The 18,142-nt window shown below is 41.2% G+C and overlaps 1 protein-coding gene across 1 annotated transcript in view; it reads left to right on the top strand.

The window, feature by feature from the left end:
* The window catches only part of LOC308366468 (glutamine--fructose-6-phosphate aminotransferase [isomerizing] 2-like), a gene marked incomplete at its 3' end in the record, with an annotated part of 60,104 nt that extends 45,909 nt beyond the window's left edge, over positions 1 to 14,195 (top strand). The window contains exons 9-26 of the mRNA XM_080840180.1: positions 1,365 to 1,478; positions 1,716 to 1,841; positions 2,434 to 2,492; positions 2,730 to 2,864; positions 4,149 to 4,210; positions 5,210 to 5,289; positions 5,628 to 5,708; positions 6,907 to 7,024; positions 8,938 to 9,101; positions 9,414 to 9,509; positions 10,085 to 10,182; positions 11,076 to 11,196; positions 11,401 to 11,558; positions 11,884 to 11,998; positions 12,439 to 12,566; positions 13,264 to 13,431; positions 13,785 to 13,946; positions 14,151 to 14,195. Of these exons, the coding sequence (XP_080696306.1) occupies positions 1,365 to 1,478; positions 1,716 to 1,841; positions 2,434 to 2,492; positions 2,730 to 2,864; positions 4,149 to 4,210; positions 5,210 to 5,289; positions 5,628 to 5,708; positions 6,907 to 7,024; positions 8,938 to 9,101; positions 9,414 to 9,509; positions 10,085 to 10,182; positions 11,076 to 11,196; positions 11,401 to 11,558; positions 11,884 to 11,998; positions 12,439 to 12,566; positions 13,264 to 13,431; positions 13,785 to 13,946; positions 14,151 to 14,195 (2,030 nt within the window). The remainder of the gene's footprint in view (positions 1 to 1,364; positions 1,479 to 1,715; positions 1,842 to 2,433; positions 2,493 to 2,729; positions 2,865 to 4,148; positions 4,211 to 5,209; positions 5,290 to 5,627; positions 5,709 to 6,906; positions 7,025 to 8,937; positions 9,102 to 9,413; positions 9,510 to 10,084; positions 10,183 to 11,075; positions 11,197 to 11,400; positions 11,559 to 11,883; positions 11,999 to 12,438; positions 12,567 to 13,263; positions 13,432 to 13,784; positions 13,947 to 14,150) is intronic.
* Positions 14,196 to 18,142: the final 3,947 nt, after the last annotated feature.

The following is an 18,142-nucleotide window of genomic DNA, read 5'->3' as shown; positions in this document are numbered from 1 at the left end:
CAAGTTGTTAAGATTGTAGGTAGTAGCATGCTAATATTAGCTAGGGGGCTCATACACCTCGCAAATCCTCTCAGACTGATTTTTCAGTTACAATTAAAGTTTTTTAACCTTGTACAGTGTCTATTTCTCTTTATTTATTTTTTTAAATCTAAGCAAAAAATGTCAAACTAACAATTTATAGGTACAAACAAGACCAGCTATGGAGTTTGGTCCGCCATCTTTTACTTTTGATCTTCGCGCTCTTCAGACTTGAGCAGAAACGCGATCTGATTGGCTAGCGCCTGTGCTGTCGTATTTGCATGAAAGGTGCTGTGAGTGAACCGGTGCCCAGCTTGAGAGAGCTCCTGTGGGTAGCTGAATGTGTCGATTGGACTGAAAGATAACGTCTTCTCGATCAATTTATACGTTCGCTACAACATGTTGGATTTATGTTAATGTTAATTTAAAGGGAATAAATACAATTCTGATTCGGAAGACATTTAAATTTGTGGGAAAAAAAATTGGTTGAATTTTTAAATATTAAAAAAAAAATGTCTTATCAACCAAAGATTTCGCGGATCCCCTGTTGAAGACCCCTGTCTTAGGTGATATTCTAGTTTTTCCTGTTGAATACACTTTTCAGTAGTTTATTGTAGTCTTTTGTCCAACATTATTATCCAGTACCTTCAAAAAAAATTGTACAGATGACTGTGAAAGGTCAGTCCTTCCTGCGTTCCTGTTGTCATATCATAGGCCTCATATTTACACGGTTAAACTTTAATAGGCAGCTTTTCCACTGCCGACTGCACTGTTAAATGTCTCATATGATGTCCTCTATAAAGAATGAACAGCCTAAAGAGGCTCTTCCGATGAACGGGCAAATACATCTTTTTAGTTTATTCATGTCATGCGTCTTGCCCGGTTCTTTGTATCCATCCGTAACTCAGTATAACCAAGCACAACTTCAACTTTAGGCCGTAATGGCAGTGGAGGTAAGAGCAGCAGGAAGCAGAATGGGCCTCATTTGTATCCCTATAGGCTAGGAAGAGACACAATGCTAGTGGATGACAAGGAAATGCAGGACATGGACACATTTGGACACTCACTGTGTCTTTGGAAGCTCCATTTAAGTTGTGTGTATCATTGCATATGGGCTATTACACAAAGCTATTATGTTAACCCAGGTCTGTACTACTTTTTCTAGCAATTCCCAGGTTATCCTTCAACCTTGTTTGTGTTTGTTTTGGAAACCTTTAATGTGCTGTATTGTACAGGGTAGAATTGTTGTCCAGCACTTGATTCTAAAAATGTCAAATCAGAATTCATTGTTTACAAGGGTATTCTTTTTTGGCGTGTTTCTCAACTGAATCAATGCTTCCTTTTAGGCATTGCAGTGGATGCTCCAGGCAAAGGCAATGGCAAGGACAGGGATGCTAACAACAACATCTGCCTCATCAAAAAGAAGGGCAAAGTCAAGGCTCTGGATGAGGAGCTTTACAGTAAGGCCACTTCAAATTAGATTAGAATAATAATGAATTGTTTACAAAATTTCAATCACTTCAATAACATTGCATGCATTTATCCATACCCACAAACCTGCAGAATGATTGGTCAGGGCAGCTAGTACAAATGTGTTTCCTCTCTTTCCCATGACCATATGGGATGAACATTCATTTAAGACTGTGTGATGTCCCTTTAATGAACATATTCATTCCCTCACTAATTGTATTATTCAGAGGGTGGCTCCAAGGACCTTGAGGAGGTGTCAGAGACCCACTTCGGTATCGCTCACACCCGCTGGGCAACGCATGGAGAACCCAGTTCCCTCAACAGCCATCCTCACAGATCGGATAAAAACAATGGTAGAATTGACTCAATGTTTTACTTATGAACACATAAGAAGTTACTGCTCCTGTGCAAGCTGTATCTGTATTGTATTATGTACACATGTGTTTATTAGAGTGTTTACTTGGTTTTTCAGTAGCTCTTCCTTCATCTTTGTAGCATACATACACTATAGTATAACTAGTTCTGGTTCTGTATGTGCTATGGAATTATAGACTCCATACCAATAGTTTGAATATTATTGGTATTTTTTCTACTGTTGCCACAGATGCATTTTCTGTAGATTTTTTCCAATATGGCTCATTCCCATTACGTAGCATTAAGGAACATGGTGTCCATAGAGATGGTCAAAAGAACGGTTGCCCCCTACCCTTGTGGTGAATTGTGGTGTGGCACTGATTCTACACAGGGGCAATAGGGCACCTCACTAGACTCCATGATAATAACATTTGATCTTTAATAAAGTCCTGAGGGACTGTATGCTCAATTTTGAGTCGCTTTAAAGAATATGTTATCAAGAGAAAACACCCTTATTTACTGGACAGGACTTCTTTGCATAGGTACTTTGAGGTCATACCAGGAACTGACTATGATTTATTTTTTCATCAGAGTTTGTTGTGGTCCACAATGGAATCATCACTAACTACAAGGAACTGAAGAAGTACCTGGTAAGGGCCCATACACGTGGAGGTTGCACACACCCATTCATTTAAATGTCATTTGAAGTATTCAAGAGCCATTTATTTGAAATATCATATGGCTGGTATAACTTGTTTAGCCACTTTCAGGGTAAGTATTACCGGCATAAATAGCTCCCCAGGTAATGGCTATTGTTTTCTGCTGTAGGCTGTTTTGACTTGTACTTTCTTTTTATTCTACTAACCTTACTTGTTTGAATTCCTCAGAATTCAAAAGGTTACGAGTTTGAATCGGAGACAGACACCGAGGTCATCCCCAAACTGATTAAATATGTCTACGACAACAGGGAGAGGGAAAACATCTCCTTTACAACGCTCGTTGAGCGAGTTATTCAACAGCTGGTGAGTATGTATGTGTGTGTTTATTTGTGTGTGTGTGTGTGTGTGTGTGTGTGGGTGGGTGAGTGTGTGTGTGTGTGTGTAATATTTACCTAACCTATCTTTCCTTGGTTGTAAATGGCCGACAAGTTCTTTGTTTATATTAAACTGATCATGGGCGTTAGCAACAGAAGCCCAAGATGCCAAATAATGCAAGGAGTTTTGGCTTCTCTGCTTGTGAAAATGTTCTCTAAAATGACTATCAGATGACAGTTCCATATATCTCAGTGTGTGTGGCTTTGTGTGGGGGTATAGTTAACTTGCCACCGGCAAATAGTTTGTTTGTAAAAAAGACCATGGAACCCGCTTAGTGACCGACTCTTGCACCCTTGGACTCTATGACATCACGGCTTTGCAACTCAGCTTATGCCTCAGCCCATCATGACATCAGTTTTCCATTTGGTTAGTTTTGGTTCTCCCTCTCTCTCTCTCTCTCTCTATCTCTCTCTCTCTCTCTCTCTCTCTCTCTCTCTCTCTCTCTCTGTGCACTGGGACTAGGGTAGATTGAAAGTGTTGCCCTATCTGATCAGATGCCCCATCGGTGATTATAACCATAAAGCAGCTGAGGTCCAGCACACAGATGGCAGAAGAGCTTAGAGAAACCAGCCAGAGCCACACTCCCTACCTGAGCTCATGAGAAACAGGCTGAGCTCCAGAGCCACACTCCCTACCTGAGCTCATGAGAAACAGGCTGAGCTCCAGAGCCACACTCCCTACCTGAGCTCATGAGAAACAGGCTGAGTTCCAGAGCCACACTCCCTACCTGAGCTCATGAGAAACAGGCTGAGCTCCAAAGCGCCTCTTTTAGACCATCCCCTCCTTCAGAGAGTCTGCTGTCCGTGAGCAGGAACCACTGAGAGGCTTGCACAATAGCAGTCTTATTCCCTCTGCTCCCCTCCCCTCCCTGATCTCACCCCACAGTATGTGTGTGTGTCTGTGTGTGTTTTGAGGGAGGGGGAAGGAGGATTTGTGTTACTGTATCTGAAATGTAGCCCCAGTGAAACTTCAGTTAAGTACCGTCGCTCTGGTAAGGATACGGACATTAACATTCTCACTGTTCCTCTACCTCCCTGACATTTTGTGTTACTGTGGCTCTGTAACAGGAGAAGAGTGTTTGACTTATTTTTCATTCACTATGGAAGTCTCAGAAGTGGCGATAGTCTCTGTCTGTGGTTTTGGGGTGCATGTTTTGGGTTGGAACTCACTGATACTGACAGTGACTGAAGTCTTTTCTAACTGTGATTTTAGGAAGGCGCCTTTGCTCTTGTCTTCAAAAGCAGCCACTATCCAGGGCAGGCTGTGGCCACCAGGTCAGAACCAGTCACGTACACACACACAACACACACACACACACACACACACACAACACACACACACACACACACACACACACACACACACACACACACACACACACACACACACACACACACACAATTGTGCTGTCTATTTCTCTCCCTTTGTCTTTTTCTTTCCACTTCACCTCTCGTTTGTCATCTTAATTAGTTTAGAGTCCTCTGGAGTTCTTCCTCCCTGTGAGGCAGAGGAGTTCTGCCAGAGCCTTGCTGCAGGAGGGCTGGAGTCAGCTGGACCCCAGCCGACAGCTCTGACTCATCCACACAGAGAGGCCTAGGGCTCCAGTTACAGTGCTGCAATGCTTGTGGAAGCAAAAAGTTGTGTGCATTCAAACTTAGAGGTTATTGGACTTCTCAGTGACGGCCAGTCAATGGAAAAAGATCGGCGCCACAGCTAGTTAGGAGGTCCAGGAAGAGGATCTCAAATACATGCCAAACCTGGGACATGTTGCATGTTTTCTCCCAGTGTCCATTTTTTTCTCCCTCTTTATCTTTTGCAAGATCTTGATAATATCCAAAGCACTGACACAAAGTGTGACTCTCTCCCTTGCCGTATTGGTCACAAGCAAGACTGGTTGAATTAGGCTCCAGCCTTCGCTCCCCATTAGCTTACAGTGAGCTGACAGCAGGGATGATTTAGTCACAGTTCCTCTTCCTTTTCATCTTCTATTTCTTCTCTTCTGTTCTCTTTTTGTTGTAACAAGTACAAGTAACTTCTGTCACATTAAGAAGCACCCCCCCACAGACCCAAACACACACACACACACACACACACACACACACACACACACACACACACACACACACACACACACACACACACACACACACACACACACACACACACACTCACACACACACACACACACACACACACACACACACACACACACATACACACACACACACTCATTGTTTTACTCATTAGTCTGTTTTCTGTCCTTTCTGTCCCAGGAGGGGAAGCCCTCTGCTGATTGGTGTTCGCAGTCAGTTTGCTTTGCCATCTGAGAACATCCCCATCCAGTACAACAGCGGTGAGCATTACCCCAAGGCTACTGTCCAAAACTGCATCTATGACCTTTAGTAAAAACGTGTGTGTGATTGCCGTTCTATGGTTGAGCCTCTAGTGCCCTTATGTCATATCTCAGCTCAAATCTATTGGGACAGATATGAATCAAAACCTTTGTTGTGAATGGGAGTCATTTGCTCTTTAAATTCTTTGACTTTTTTAACTTTAACATGGAGATTCTAATTATTTGCATGTTTGCATTCATCCCATAACCAAACCAGTTTGTCTTGTTTCTTAAGGAGATTTAATTAGACCAGTCATTCCAGTCTTCATGATGTTCTATATATTTTGTTTCCTTCGTAGCGCCATACTTCTCTGTACTGCATGACTGTGGGGCCAAGGCCCCTGGGGCCACTCAGAGTCAGAGTGAGGTCGAGCCCATAGGTGGGGGTCAAGTGTGGTTCTGCATGGGGTCATATATATACAGGGGGTGTCTAGTCTTGCTCTCTAATTAGCAGAAGCTCGGTGGTGGTTATTGCCTAAATTGCTTTTCACAAAAAAGCTTACTGCTTTCCATGTTTCCCTCTCAAGTGTCCTCTCTACCAAATCCTCTCTACCAAAACATAAGTTCTTCATGAAAAATCATGTATGTAAATTCATTCTATAAAAGCTGCACTTTGATTCTCCAAGGAACATTTGGTTAATTTACAGTTTAAAGAAATTCATTGAGGGTCAGGAGAAAGACATGGTGGTCATGTTTGAGTGTGTAGTGTATCATCAGTGTGTCAGTGTTCAATCAAAGGGCTACATGTGTGTTTGTGTGTGTATGTGTGTGTGTATGTGTGTCTGTGTGTGTGTGTGTGTGTCTGTGTGTGTGTGTCTGTGTGTGTGTGTCTCTGTGTGTGTGTGTGTAATAATGTGCTGGTGAAACACATGGGGTTGGTGATTTTATCTGTTTACTCAAGATTATGTTCACTCCTTAGTCATAATTATCAGGTGTTGCAGGGGTAGAAAGTCCAAGGCTGGAAACCAGGAAGACAGAAAGACAAGAAACCGATCCAGAGGAAGAAAACATTCAAATGAGAGTAGAGAGTATAGTAGAGAATAGAGCTGTGCTACAAAGATCACTAAATGCACCACGTTCAGGCAATGCAAACACCTCTAGTAAGCATAGTCATTTTGGTTACATGCAAATCTGTCATAGCTGTGTTGTTAATGGCTGTGATTCTCACAGACTGAACAGGCTGTAATGTACGGTAGATAGATAGATTAGAGATATCATAATCCCTTGAAAAGACAGTATCTGTAATATCTTTCCATTTTGTCTTGACATTTCTGGTAACCTGTGATCCATTTAACAAATCACATTTGTTTTAGATCCCTCCTTTCTATTTGATCTATGCATCGAACTAATTCATAAAAAAAGTTTATTTGAAGTATTTACTTATACAAATGTATGTATATATACTAAAGTTATAAAAGTATAGAGTTGAGTTTGGCAATGTTAAATACTTCAAATACATATTTTCACCGCCCGTCATACCAATTTCTATTTTCCTCTATCGTAGAACCTATAACCGAGATATATTTAAGAGATTGGAGATGTTCAAAAACACATAACCTCATGTGTTGTTCCCTTCAGGCCGCATCTCAGATGGAGTTCAGGAGAGGAACAACTGGAACAAGACAGACACTGTTGTGGAGCAGCAGGAGGTTGTGGATGCCAAGGCTGTGGAATACTACTTTGCCTCAGATGCCAGGTGAGGTCTATTACTCACCTGTGGAAAAGATTCATGTAGAGATATGTTAAGCATTCTGGTAAACACAGACACACACAGAGACACCAACTATGACCTCAGCTCTACTGCTTTATACTTTTCAAAAAGAGAACTATATATGAACTGTATCAACTACTATCAGAATCAGAATTGTTTTTATTAAGTAGGTAATACGTAAGTTTACACATACATGGAACATACATGCACAACAATAAACAAAGTAAGTACTACAAGTCAAGAAACATAAGAAAACAATATATAAAATATATACAGAGAATGTTAATGAGCATTTTTGTTCAGTTAGTTCCCATTGTATCCCACAATTCACAGTATGAATGTCATGAGTAGCAAATAAAGACTGGGCCCCACAACTCCCTCTACTGTTTATTGTAGAATCATTCTTCACATCGTATCTTTAATCACAGCTCCTATCAGTGATTCTAGCAGTGGCTTTGAAAGCAAAAACTTGGAATCTTAAAAATGTACATTCAAGTCACCATTTTAGAGTCTTAGCTTCAAAGGTACACCGATTCCAAGTAAAAATGAGGCGAGACTGGTTTGATGACTTGTCATCCAGGAACAAATAATGCCTCAAGACCTAAGGCACCCAACAGCTTTCCATTCTGATTCCAAGTCCTCACCTGGCCTGGAGTAAGGGCTTTAGGGAACATGCAGAGAACTTGCTGTTTATTTGCCAAATGAAGTAATGGTGGTGATATACTGAACACTATGGGCTGCATGTTACCACCACAGTGTTGGTACATGGCAGGACACATTTAACGTTACATGTACAGTATACACAACACCAGCCGACACGCTTCTATCCCAGCCTTACACTGACATTAGTGATTAGACCTTAGTGTGAACTCAATTTAGCACCATCATTGAGCTTCTATCCCACATTTACACTGACATTAGTGAGTTGACCTCAGTGTGTACACTCTTCTATCCCACCTTTACACTGGCATTAGTGAGTTGACCTTAGTGTGAACTCTCTTCTATCCCACCTTTACACTGGCATTAGTGAGTTGACCTTAGTGTGAACTCTCTTCTATCCCACCTTTACACTGACGTTAGTGAGTTGACCTGAGTGTGTACTCTCTTCAGCGACATCATTGAGCTTCTATCCCAGCCTTACACTGACATTAGTGAGTTGACCTGAGTGTGTACTCTCAGGCCATCATTGAGATTCTATCCCAGACATTAGTGAGTAGACCTTAGTGTGTACTCTCTTCTCTCCCACACTGTAAACCTGAACAAGTTCAGAGAACTCAAAACTTTTGATGTAACCGATTACATAAGAAAATTTGAGTGAGAACTGTCATTAGTCGACCGCCTTCCCAGTGTTGCCACTGCATTTACATTTACATCTGTGATTTAGCAGACGCTTTTATCCAAGCGATTGACAAGGAATTTTGCATTTATAGATCATGAGCAGTTTAGGAGTTCACAGTTATACACTTGGTAAAGAGGAGTGGGGAATCGAACTAGCAACCTTCCAACCTCTGGATTACTAAACGGCTCCTCTACCTTAAGTCTGCTGTGTCCATCTCTCATCACAAGAGCTTTGCAATGGTGTTCTCAACGACGTTGATGACGTCAGATACTACAATTTTTTGAGTTATCAGGCAATGTTAGCTCAAACAAATACATTCCAATACAATTAAAACGTCTGCACTTGCTCAGAAAACTAATACATTTTAAGTTGGGTCAACTAAATACCAGGTTTTAAGTACTGAATACATAACGTTAATGAGTTAGTAGAACTGTTTGTGTTTACAGTGCACCTTTACACTGGCATTAGTGAGTTGACCTCAGTGTGTACTCTCTCCAGCGCCATCATCCCACCTTTACACTGGCATTAGTGAGTTGACCTGAGTGTGTTCTCTCTCCAGCGCCATCATTGAGCACACCAACAGAGTGATCTACTTGGAGGATGATGACATCGCGGCTGTGGCCAAGGGGAAGCTGTCTCTGCACCGTGTGAGCCGGCAGACAGGAGAGGACGCCTCCCGAGCCATCCAGACCCTGCAGATGGAGATGCAACAGATTATGAAAGGTACGAGTGGGGTCATGACAATTCATTTCCATGGGTCAGACGACCATAGTTTTATAAGCTCCATAATTGTATTTATCTAGCCTAGACTCTGTGTTGATACAAAGAGTTGTTTATGCCATTTTTGTATGACATTTTGTATAATATGTATTGAATTAAATCTATCCTTTAGCTAAGATATTTTTCCATTAAAATTCCATCCATTCCAATACTGTTCAGGCCTATTGAGACTGTGAAGGCATCTAGGGCCTTTCCCCAGAGTTGAACAAACTAGGAACTAACCCCGGTCCTTGTGCTTCTGTGTACTGGAAACAGGTAACTTCGACGCCTTCATGCAGAAGGAGATCTTTGAGCAGCCGGAGTCCGTCGTGAACACCATGAGGGGACGGATCTGTCCTGAGACGGGGAAAGGTGAGGGCGTTGTCTGTCCTGTGTGGTTTGCACAGGCATTCCATCTTGTTCCACAAAAGTTCCAGGATACTGCGACAGCAGTCATGTGATCTGCCTCTACATGCTAGTCAAATAAATGATCCATAGAGAGGCAATCAACTTTGATTTCCTTGGCGTACATGACTTGTTAAGAACACATTTGTAACAAAATGTTATTTACTGTCATAATAGTTTTGTGGCATACATGGGAAAAATATAAAAGACCACAAAATCTCTCAGTAAATGCACTATTTGCTTTGTCAAACTTCATGGCAAACTTGTCAATGCCAGGTCAACAGTGCTCTCTTAGGTTAATATGTACAGTGTTCAATTATAAACAGTAGGTAGACAAATAAAGGGTTCAGTTTAAATCTTCACTATAGTCTTGTGTGAAAAACTCTTTGGCCTGCCTTAGCATTTGCTTCTTGGTTGTTAGGTAGGTTGATCATCCAAATGTATCAACTGTTTTGTCATTTTTATGAAAGGAATGAAACAGTGCAATACTGAAGTGAAATGAATGCCAAAATGAATGACACGTGTGATTTGTGGATCCCCAGTGATCCTGGGCGGCTTGAAAGACCACATGAAGGAGATCAAGCGCTGCAGGAGGCTCATCATGATTGGCTGTGGCACCAGCTTTCATGCAGCTGTGGCGGTAAGGATACTAACCAAAATCACCCTTAACATAAACATGATAAAATAAAGTATAAACTGGACAGGGTGCTAATCACAAGGCCATGGAAAAGAAATATGCTTCATTCTATACAAATACCAGACAGGACAAAGTAGTGTTCTACTGTATATTAAATACTGGTGGCATGACATGTTTCTGTATAGCATTTGATAAGAATACAAATTTGATGGTGTAACCATAAATACATCATGAGCCTATAGTGAAAATGTTAACTGTTAAAACGTTAAAAATGTTTATGTGACTTTATAATTTGTATGCTCTGCACTGGTACTTTATGACTAGTGAAAAGATGTCAGTACAAATCTAAAATGAATATTTAGCCAAGCTCAGTGAAGTAATACTGCTAGTCCTGGGACACTTGCCAAAACTAAGCTAAACAATCATTTTAAATCGTTCCAAAATTGCTTTAGTTTTGTTGGTACGCCAATATACAGTAGTGTCTGGACATTAGTATGAAACTCCAATGCTTTCATGTGATATTTGATATTCTGAGACTGAATGGAACGGGCAAGGCTTTTGGAGAACAGCCACAGCCACAGCAACAGCCCTACCCCTACACACACACACACACACACACACACACACACACACACACACACACACACACACACACACACACACACACACACACACACACACACACACACACACACACACACACACACACACACACACACACACACGCACACACCACAGCCCTACCCTTACACTCCCAGAATGGATGCAGTCACATGTGTATGCATGTGTGTGGTTGTGTGTGCAAGCACATTTGTGTTCACATACTGTATGTGCATCAGTGGATGTTTGATGATGGATGCATGCATTATAAATGACACTCTAATCTCCATTTTTAGACCAGGCAGATCTTGGAGGAGCTGACAGAACTGCCAGTTATGGTGGAGCTAGCCAGTGACTTTCTGGACCGATACACACCTGTCTTCAGGGATGATGTTTGCTTCTTCATCAGCCAGTCAGGTATGTATGTGTGTTTTGTTGACATGTACCTGTGTGTGGGTGTGTGTGGGTGTGTGTGTGTGTGTGTGTGAGTGTGTGTGTGTGTGTGTGTGTGTGTGTGTGTGTGTGTGCATGCATGTGTGTGCGTATGGTTGTTTACATGTGCATGTGTGTTTTATTTACATGTACGTGTGTGTATGTGTGTGTTTGTATGTGTGTATGTAGGTGAGACAGCAGACACCTTGATGGCACTACGGTACTGTAAGGAGAGAGGAGCTTTAACGGTGGGCATTACCAACACTGTGGGCAGCTCCATCTCACGAGACACAGACTGCGGTGTGCACATCAACGCCGGGCCAGAGATCGGTGTGGCAAGCACAAAGGTAGCGTGAGACAGCACAGGACAAGCCACCTTTCAATATGACCAGAGCACCACACTACAGCATATACTGTTATGTTAGTTAGGCCTTTGTATTCCTTTTGGAACATAGGCCATTGATTAATTGTTTCCACCCTCGTCTGTCCTGAGCCATCCTCTCCAGCTGTTTCCACGTATATACTGTAGCTGATGTTATTGTTCCAGCAACTCCATCTTTATGACTCAATTTGGAAGTTATGTAACTGCAAATACTCCAATAGAAACATTGTTACTATGAGAGCACACATGACATTTTTTTTATTTGTGTGTGTGTGTGTACACTTTGTCAGGCATATACCAGTCAGTTTGTGGCCCTCACTATGTTTGGCCTGATGACAAGTGAGGACAGGATCTCCATGCAGAAGAGGCGAGAGGAGATCATCACTGGGCTCCGAGATCTTTCTGGTGAGGCTGTTTCCTTTCCTGCAACTCTACTCTTAAAACCACATCAGCTCTTGCAGATATCCCTCTTGTAAGATAAGATCTCCCTGTACACTCTAATCTCAGTCTATGTGAAAAATGATAGTGACCATCCACATGCTGTTGGATTTAGGATTATGGCTTATTTTGTGTTTCATCATGCCATTTTGTTTTTTGTTTCTTGTCAATCAGTATAAACATACGAAAGGATACAATTCTAATTGAATTTTTTACCTAAATTCAATTCAATTTTATTTATATACCGCCAAATCAATAGAATTGTCTGAAGGCGCTTGAATTCTCTAGATAAAGCTGACTGTAACCTATACAACTGAATACCTTGTATCTGACTTAGCTTTGCTCCTTCTCTCTCGTTTCCCTGTTGTCTCTTCTGGCTTCTGGCTTTGTGCTGGGTGTTGTCTTAGATCTGATAAAGAAAGTCCTGGAGCTGGATGGGAAGATCAAGTCCATTGCACAGGAACTCTACCAGCAAAAATCACTGCTGGTCATGGGTCGCGGTTTCAACTACGCCACCTGCCTCGAGGGGGCGCTGGTGAGTCCCCCAGTCTCAAAGGCCTGGCTTCTTTTTGGCCCAGTCCTTTGCAGCACCAGCACTTTACCATCAGAGAGTGCTATCAGAGATATTCTTTATTATGATTTTATATGCTGAATGTCTTCCCAGAAAGACAGTTTATAGCTCTTCCCGTACAGCTCGAAAGTTCATGTGTCTTCCCCACAATGTCTTCTGTTGTGTCATATCTGCAGAGCAGTAAACTTGCTTATCTGTCTATAACTGCTCATAAATACTGAAGGAAGGCAAGTTCTACAGGGATGGGAAAGGTGCTGATGTCATGAATGAACTTTTAACTTTTCCTAAATCAATCAAAGAACACTGAAGATAATACAGTGCAACTGTCATACAGATCAACTGTCTTTCAGCATGAGACATTTTATATCATAAAAGGGTCCCCACCTTGTGTTTCATCCTTGTATTATTTTTATTATTGTATTTATCTCTGAGCTGTGGCTATTCAGATAGCGTGTAGGCCAAAGGTCCTGATAAAACAATACAGGAGAGTTCTCTTATCATTAAGATATGATAGCAAAATCTTCATTAGCTTCATTCAAAGCACCTTAAGACTTCTCTGTTTGTTAAAGTATGCTATATAAATTATTATTATTATTATTATTATCACAGCCTTCACCTGACTGATCCTACTGATTTTGTGTTTCACTACTTGACCCACCAGAAAATCAAGGAGATCACGTACATGCACTCAGAAGGCATCCTGGCAGGAGAGCTGAAGCATGGGCCCCTGGCTCTGATCGACAAGCACATGCCGGTCATCATGCTCATCATGAGGGACGCATGTTACACCAAGTGCCAAAATGCCTTACAGCAGGTCACTGCTAGACAGGTAAGCTAAACACATAAACATAAACATAAACATAAACATAAACATAAACATAAACATCGACTCTTGTTTAGCGGTTGCTGACATGAATCGGCCAGTGCATACATACACTCACGAACTCATGTCTTAAAATGTTTACACTCACAACCACATGGAGATAAATACATAGACACAAGCTTGCCTATTCACCCACACACTAATTAACACATAAAAAAGCGTGTACAGTACAGAAGCAGTGATACCAGGCTTCTTAAAGAGCTAGGAACAAGGTTTCTTGTCATTCACAAAACAAAGAAGATCAAAGTAAAACATGTTGTTGTACTTGTTTCTCCCCCCTCATCCCCACTCTACTCCAGGGACGACCAATCATCATCTGCTCCGAGCAAGACGCAGAGACCATGAAGTGCGCCTATCAGACCATCGAGCTGCCCCACACAGTGGACTGTCTGCAGGGCATCCTCAGCGTCATCCCCCTGCAGCTCTTGTCCTTCCACCTGGCTGTTCTCCGGGGATATGATGTAAGTCTTGCCTTTGTGTCAGTCATCAGTGTCATCGCTGTCATATACATTACCTTTGGCAGCCTTTCGGCATATTACCACTGTCATCTCTGTCATTAGTCACCCACATTACATGGTGCTGACTGTCTTGCTTCTGCTATCACCAATGTTAATCTTTTTATTCCTGCTCTGTTTCTTCCTGCTATTCTTCCTCTCCCATCCTAGGTGGACTGTCCACGGAATCTGGCCAAATCTGTCACTGTGGAGTAAGAAGAGCAAACAAGGGAGGGAGAGGGAGAAGTTTTTCAGTACATCGTGCAATTAACTGTGTGTGTGTGTGTGTGTGTGTGTGTGTGTGTGTGTGTGTGTGTATGTGTGTGTGTGTGTGTGTGTGTGTGTGTGTGTGTGTGTGTGTGTGTGTGTGTGTGTGTGTGTGTGTGTGTGTTTGTGTGTGTGTGTGTGTGTGTGTGTATGTGGTGGGTGTGTGTGTGTGCAGGGATGGGGGGGGGGGGTGGTGGTGGATGATCAACAAGGTAAACTGGATGTGGATGTGGCTGGGTGATTGTGGGGATATCCATGCTTATGTGAATATCTGTATGCAGCTATGTATGTAACAGCACACGTATGTTTGTAAAACTGAAATGTGAAACATTCCATTCTGAATGAAGGCACTCTGAATGGAGAGTGAATTATCTTTAAGATAACGAATGTCACTTTTAATGGAGTCTCCTCAGCTTTGTATCCCAAAGGCTTTATCTATAGTTTACACAAGGTAGTCCTTAAGTGCATGGCAATTAATTTATTACATAAGGAGCCAGAGGAAACACTTTTGACATGTTCACTGGGTTAACTGAAGTGCTTACAAATGTGTCATATTTTATATCATTGGAAGTCAAAGTGACATATACACAAAAGCATTTTGGTCTGTTAAGCATATTCTGTATGACAAGTTGCATACGGGTACATGACCAAAGGTGTTCAGGCACCCTGACCATGACTTAAATCATTTGGAAAGCTTTTACTGAAGATGTGTGTTAGCCTCTTCTCCTCTCCTGGGGTTTAAAGGGTTGATAGATGGATTCATATCATGGAATAGGTTTTTTTCATTAGATGTCACAAAGACATGGATTATGCATTGTGTTTAGTTTATGGTATTTCTCTCAAGCTCTCATATAGTTTATCAAGTTATTGTGAAGGGCATATGCGTAAAGATCAATCAGTAACTTTCATATCACTGGTCTATTATTTTTTTTGGGGGGGGTGAATCTTATTGTAAGATGAAATTGCTATTTTTATTATGTATTTATAAAGAAACACTTTTTATCTGGTAGTGCATTATGAGTCAGATTGGGACCAATCAGTAGCCTTTACAGTTTGTCTTAAAGTGACCTTTTTCAGTAATGTTTTGTAATTATCATGGTGAAATAAAAAATATATAATCACAATTCAAGAATCAAAGAATACATTCTTTAAGAATGAATCACAATTCTTCAATTGTATGATGAAGGGGTTTAAGAAAATCTTAAGATGAAAGTAGACTACTGCATTTAAAGGAGGGAAAGGATTTGCGTATTACACATTATTTAAGGGGAAAGTAAGCTACCTCTCATAAGTGGGGAAGGGTGTAATAAAAAACTCTTATGTATCCGTTTGGATGTTTGACAATAAGAATGCTTTAATTGCATCCACTTGCATTTCACTTACTGTAGGCTAAGCCTATCAAGCTTTAAAGCTTTATTCCTTTTTAAAACGTATAAGGAATTTCTTGGGAATGCAACTTACATCAGCCGAAGGCACATATGTCCTTTATCCATGTTCGTCTCGAAGGATGCCCCGGTATATATCGTCACCGGGAACGACTGTCATTCCCCAGCTTCCCGGTAAGGGCTTGATGACGTGAAACACGTGTCGACCCCTCCTGCTATAGTGCTATGTCACACGTTACTGTAATGTAAAGTCCCGAATCGAGGAAGAGATATTAACGATACAGTGTGGCAAGAAAACATCTTTTTTTGTCGAAGATAGAAAGAAGTGGCTTAGCGTGACTCAACCGCTAACGGCACGATAAAGCGGAAAATACCAGAAAAGGTAGGTGGAGCCGGTATGACTGTGGGCATACATAGCCTACATACAAACGCCGGTTCTTGGCTGCCGCTGAAAAGTAAAGTGAAATAAGGTTTTGGTATCATGAAGTGAGGTGCTGGGCAGTTAAACAAAAAATAATTGAAACTACTTTGGGATAAAGACGGACTGTAGGCTATATTTACTATATCTATAAAGAAGGCCTCGTTTTGTAGCTGGACAGTGCTTTCCAGTAAATCATTTATTTGCCAGTGTCACGCTTACATTGGCATTGATGAAGTATGAAGCTAAAGTAATTAAGGAATGCAAGTATCGGTAGGTTTATCTTTACTGTTCATTTTGAAGAATGCAAGTATCGGTAGGTTTATCTTTACTGGTCATTTTAAAGAATTGCTGTCGTACATCTAGAAGGGTGGGTAGAAAAAACCCAGTTCTTACTGAAGACGGTTTCCAAATGAACCAGATTATCTTCATACTGAAAACATACAGTCTCTTGTCCGTAAATCATGTTGTCATTTGCTAGACTATGTAGCCTGCAAGTCTAAGATATGCTCTGAACATCTATTTTGAAGAGAATAACGAATCAGTACAGTCTCTGCCTATTAGCCACCAACCCCTGAATCCAACCTTGTGTTAGTCCTCCTGTAGGTGTGCTCTTAGTGCCCCCTTACACCAGTGGTGGGTAGAGTACTGAAAATTGGTACTCAAGTAAAAGTACAATTACCTCCTTCAAAATCGACTTGAGTAAAAGTAAATATTCCAATTGGAAAAGTTACTCGAGTAAGAGTAAAAAAGTACTCTGTTTAAAAGTTACTCAAATTACAAGTTACTTTATTGTGTTGGAGTGTTTGGATCAATGCAAAACATAACATGAGTATTCAGAAAGAAATGCACTCTTGAAACATTTCTTCACAAGTTGCTTCATTGTATCATGTATTATTATTTTTCATTACACGTCTTTTTTCATTACACGTCTCATAGATCACACATACATTACTTTTATTTTCATTAAACCTTATTACACGCACACTTAAAGCTGAGCCAACCAGACAAGACTAGACTACATACTATAGATCTGATATCAGATCAACTCCAGAGATGTATACACACACACGCAAATATCGAGACCGTTTTTTATTAACCATACCAGCGCTATTGATGTGATAAATAATTTTAACATACTGTAACCTAGGTATGGCCTACTTGTTTGTGCCCTTGCATATTATAGCAAACGTGCATTCGGACGTTAGCTGGCAACTATGTCAGTCAGCAGGGGCGGACTGGCCATCGGGAATACCGGGGACATCCCCGGTGGGCCGATGGCCCAAAACACCAGCCCATTATCATCATCAACCGGCCCACCGCCATCAGGCCCACTCTCAGCGCATATCAGTATAATATATTTACGTTTCTGAAGACAACATTAATTTAGTTTTCTCTATGAGATACTAATATTGAGAAGCACTGACTGAAATTTATACTCCTACTTGCAATCTGTCTTCACACCTATGGTGACTATTTTTCGATTTTTTTTGATTTTTTTTTTATGTTACTTATGTGTTTTACGGACTTCGGAAGTTCAACGTAAGAACATATCTCTATGTTATTAATGAACACCTGAAAATTGGTTCTTACACAGCCGAAGTGTTCTCAGCTGTGCCGATTGAGGTAGGCCTAGAGGATTCTGGGATTCTTACATTTGGATTTGCATACATACAAGCAACACGCCCAGCCAGGGCAAGCAACCGTATTGACGTGTGCAGTCAGCCCTAGCCCTTAACATGGATGAGGCACAGCTTGCTGCTGCCTCTGTCAATCTCTTCCGTCAGTCTGATATAGTTTGAGATGTTATTAAATGTCAATTACTCTAGCCTACATTTTATTTGGAAAACCACTGACTGGTGACATTGTGATAAGGTAAGATGTGGCGTTGACCTTGCCAAATGTTAGCTTGCTATTCACAGATGAGGTAACGTTCCCTACAGCAAGCCTAGCTAACGGTATGTCTTAAATTGAAACCGTTATGATCTGGTAAAATAAGCAAGCTGTTGTCAACATCGAGATTATCTATTTTAACATGTTAGCTGTAGTCACTTGCTTACAATCGATGAGCAAGCTATCCATGGTGGTAGTTG

The sequence above is a fragment of the Sprattus sprattus genome (genome assembly GCF_963457725.1).
Source record: "Sprattus sprattus genome assembly, chromosome: 6".
Taxonomy (NCBI): domain Eukaryota; kingdom Metazoa; phylum Chordata; class Actinopteri; order Clupeiformes; family Clupeidae; genus Sprattus; species Sprattus sprattus.
This window is presented reverse-complemented; position numbering and strand designations above follow the sequence as displayed.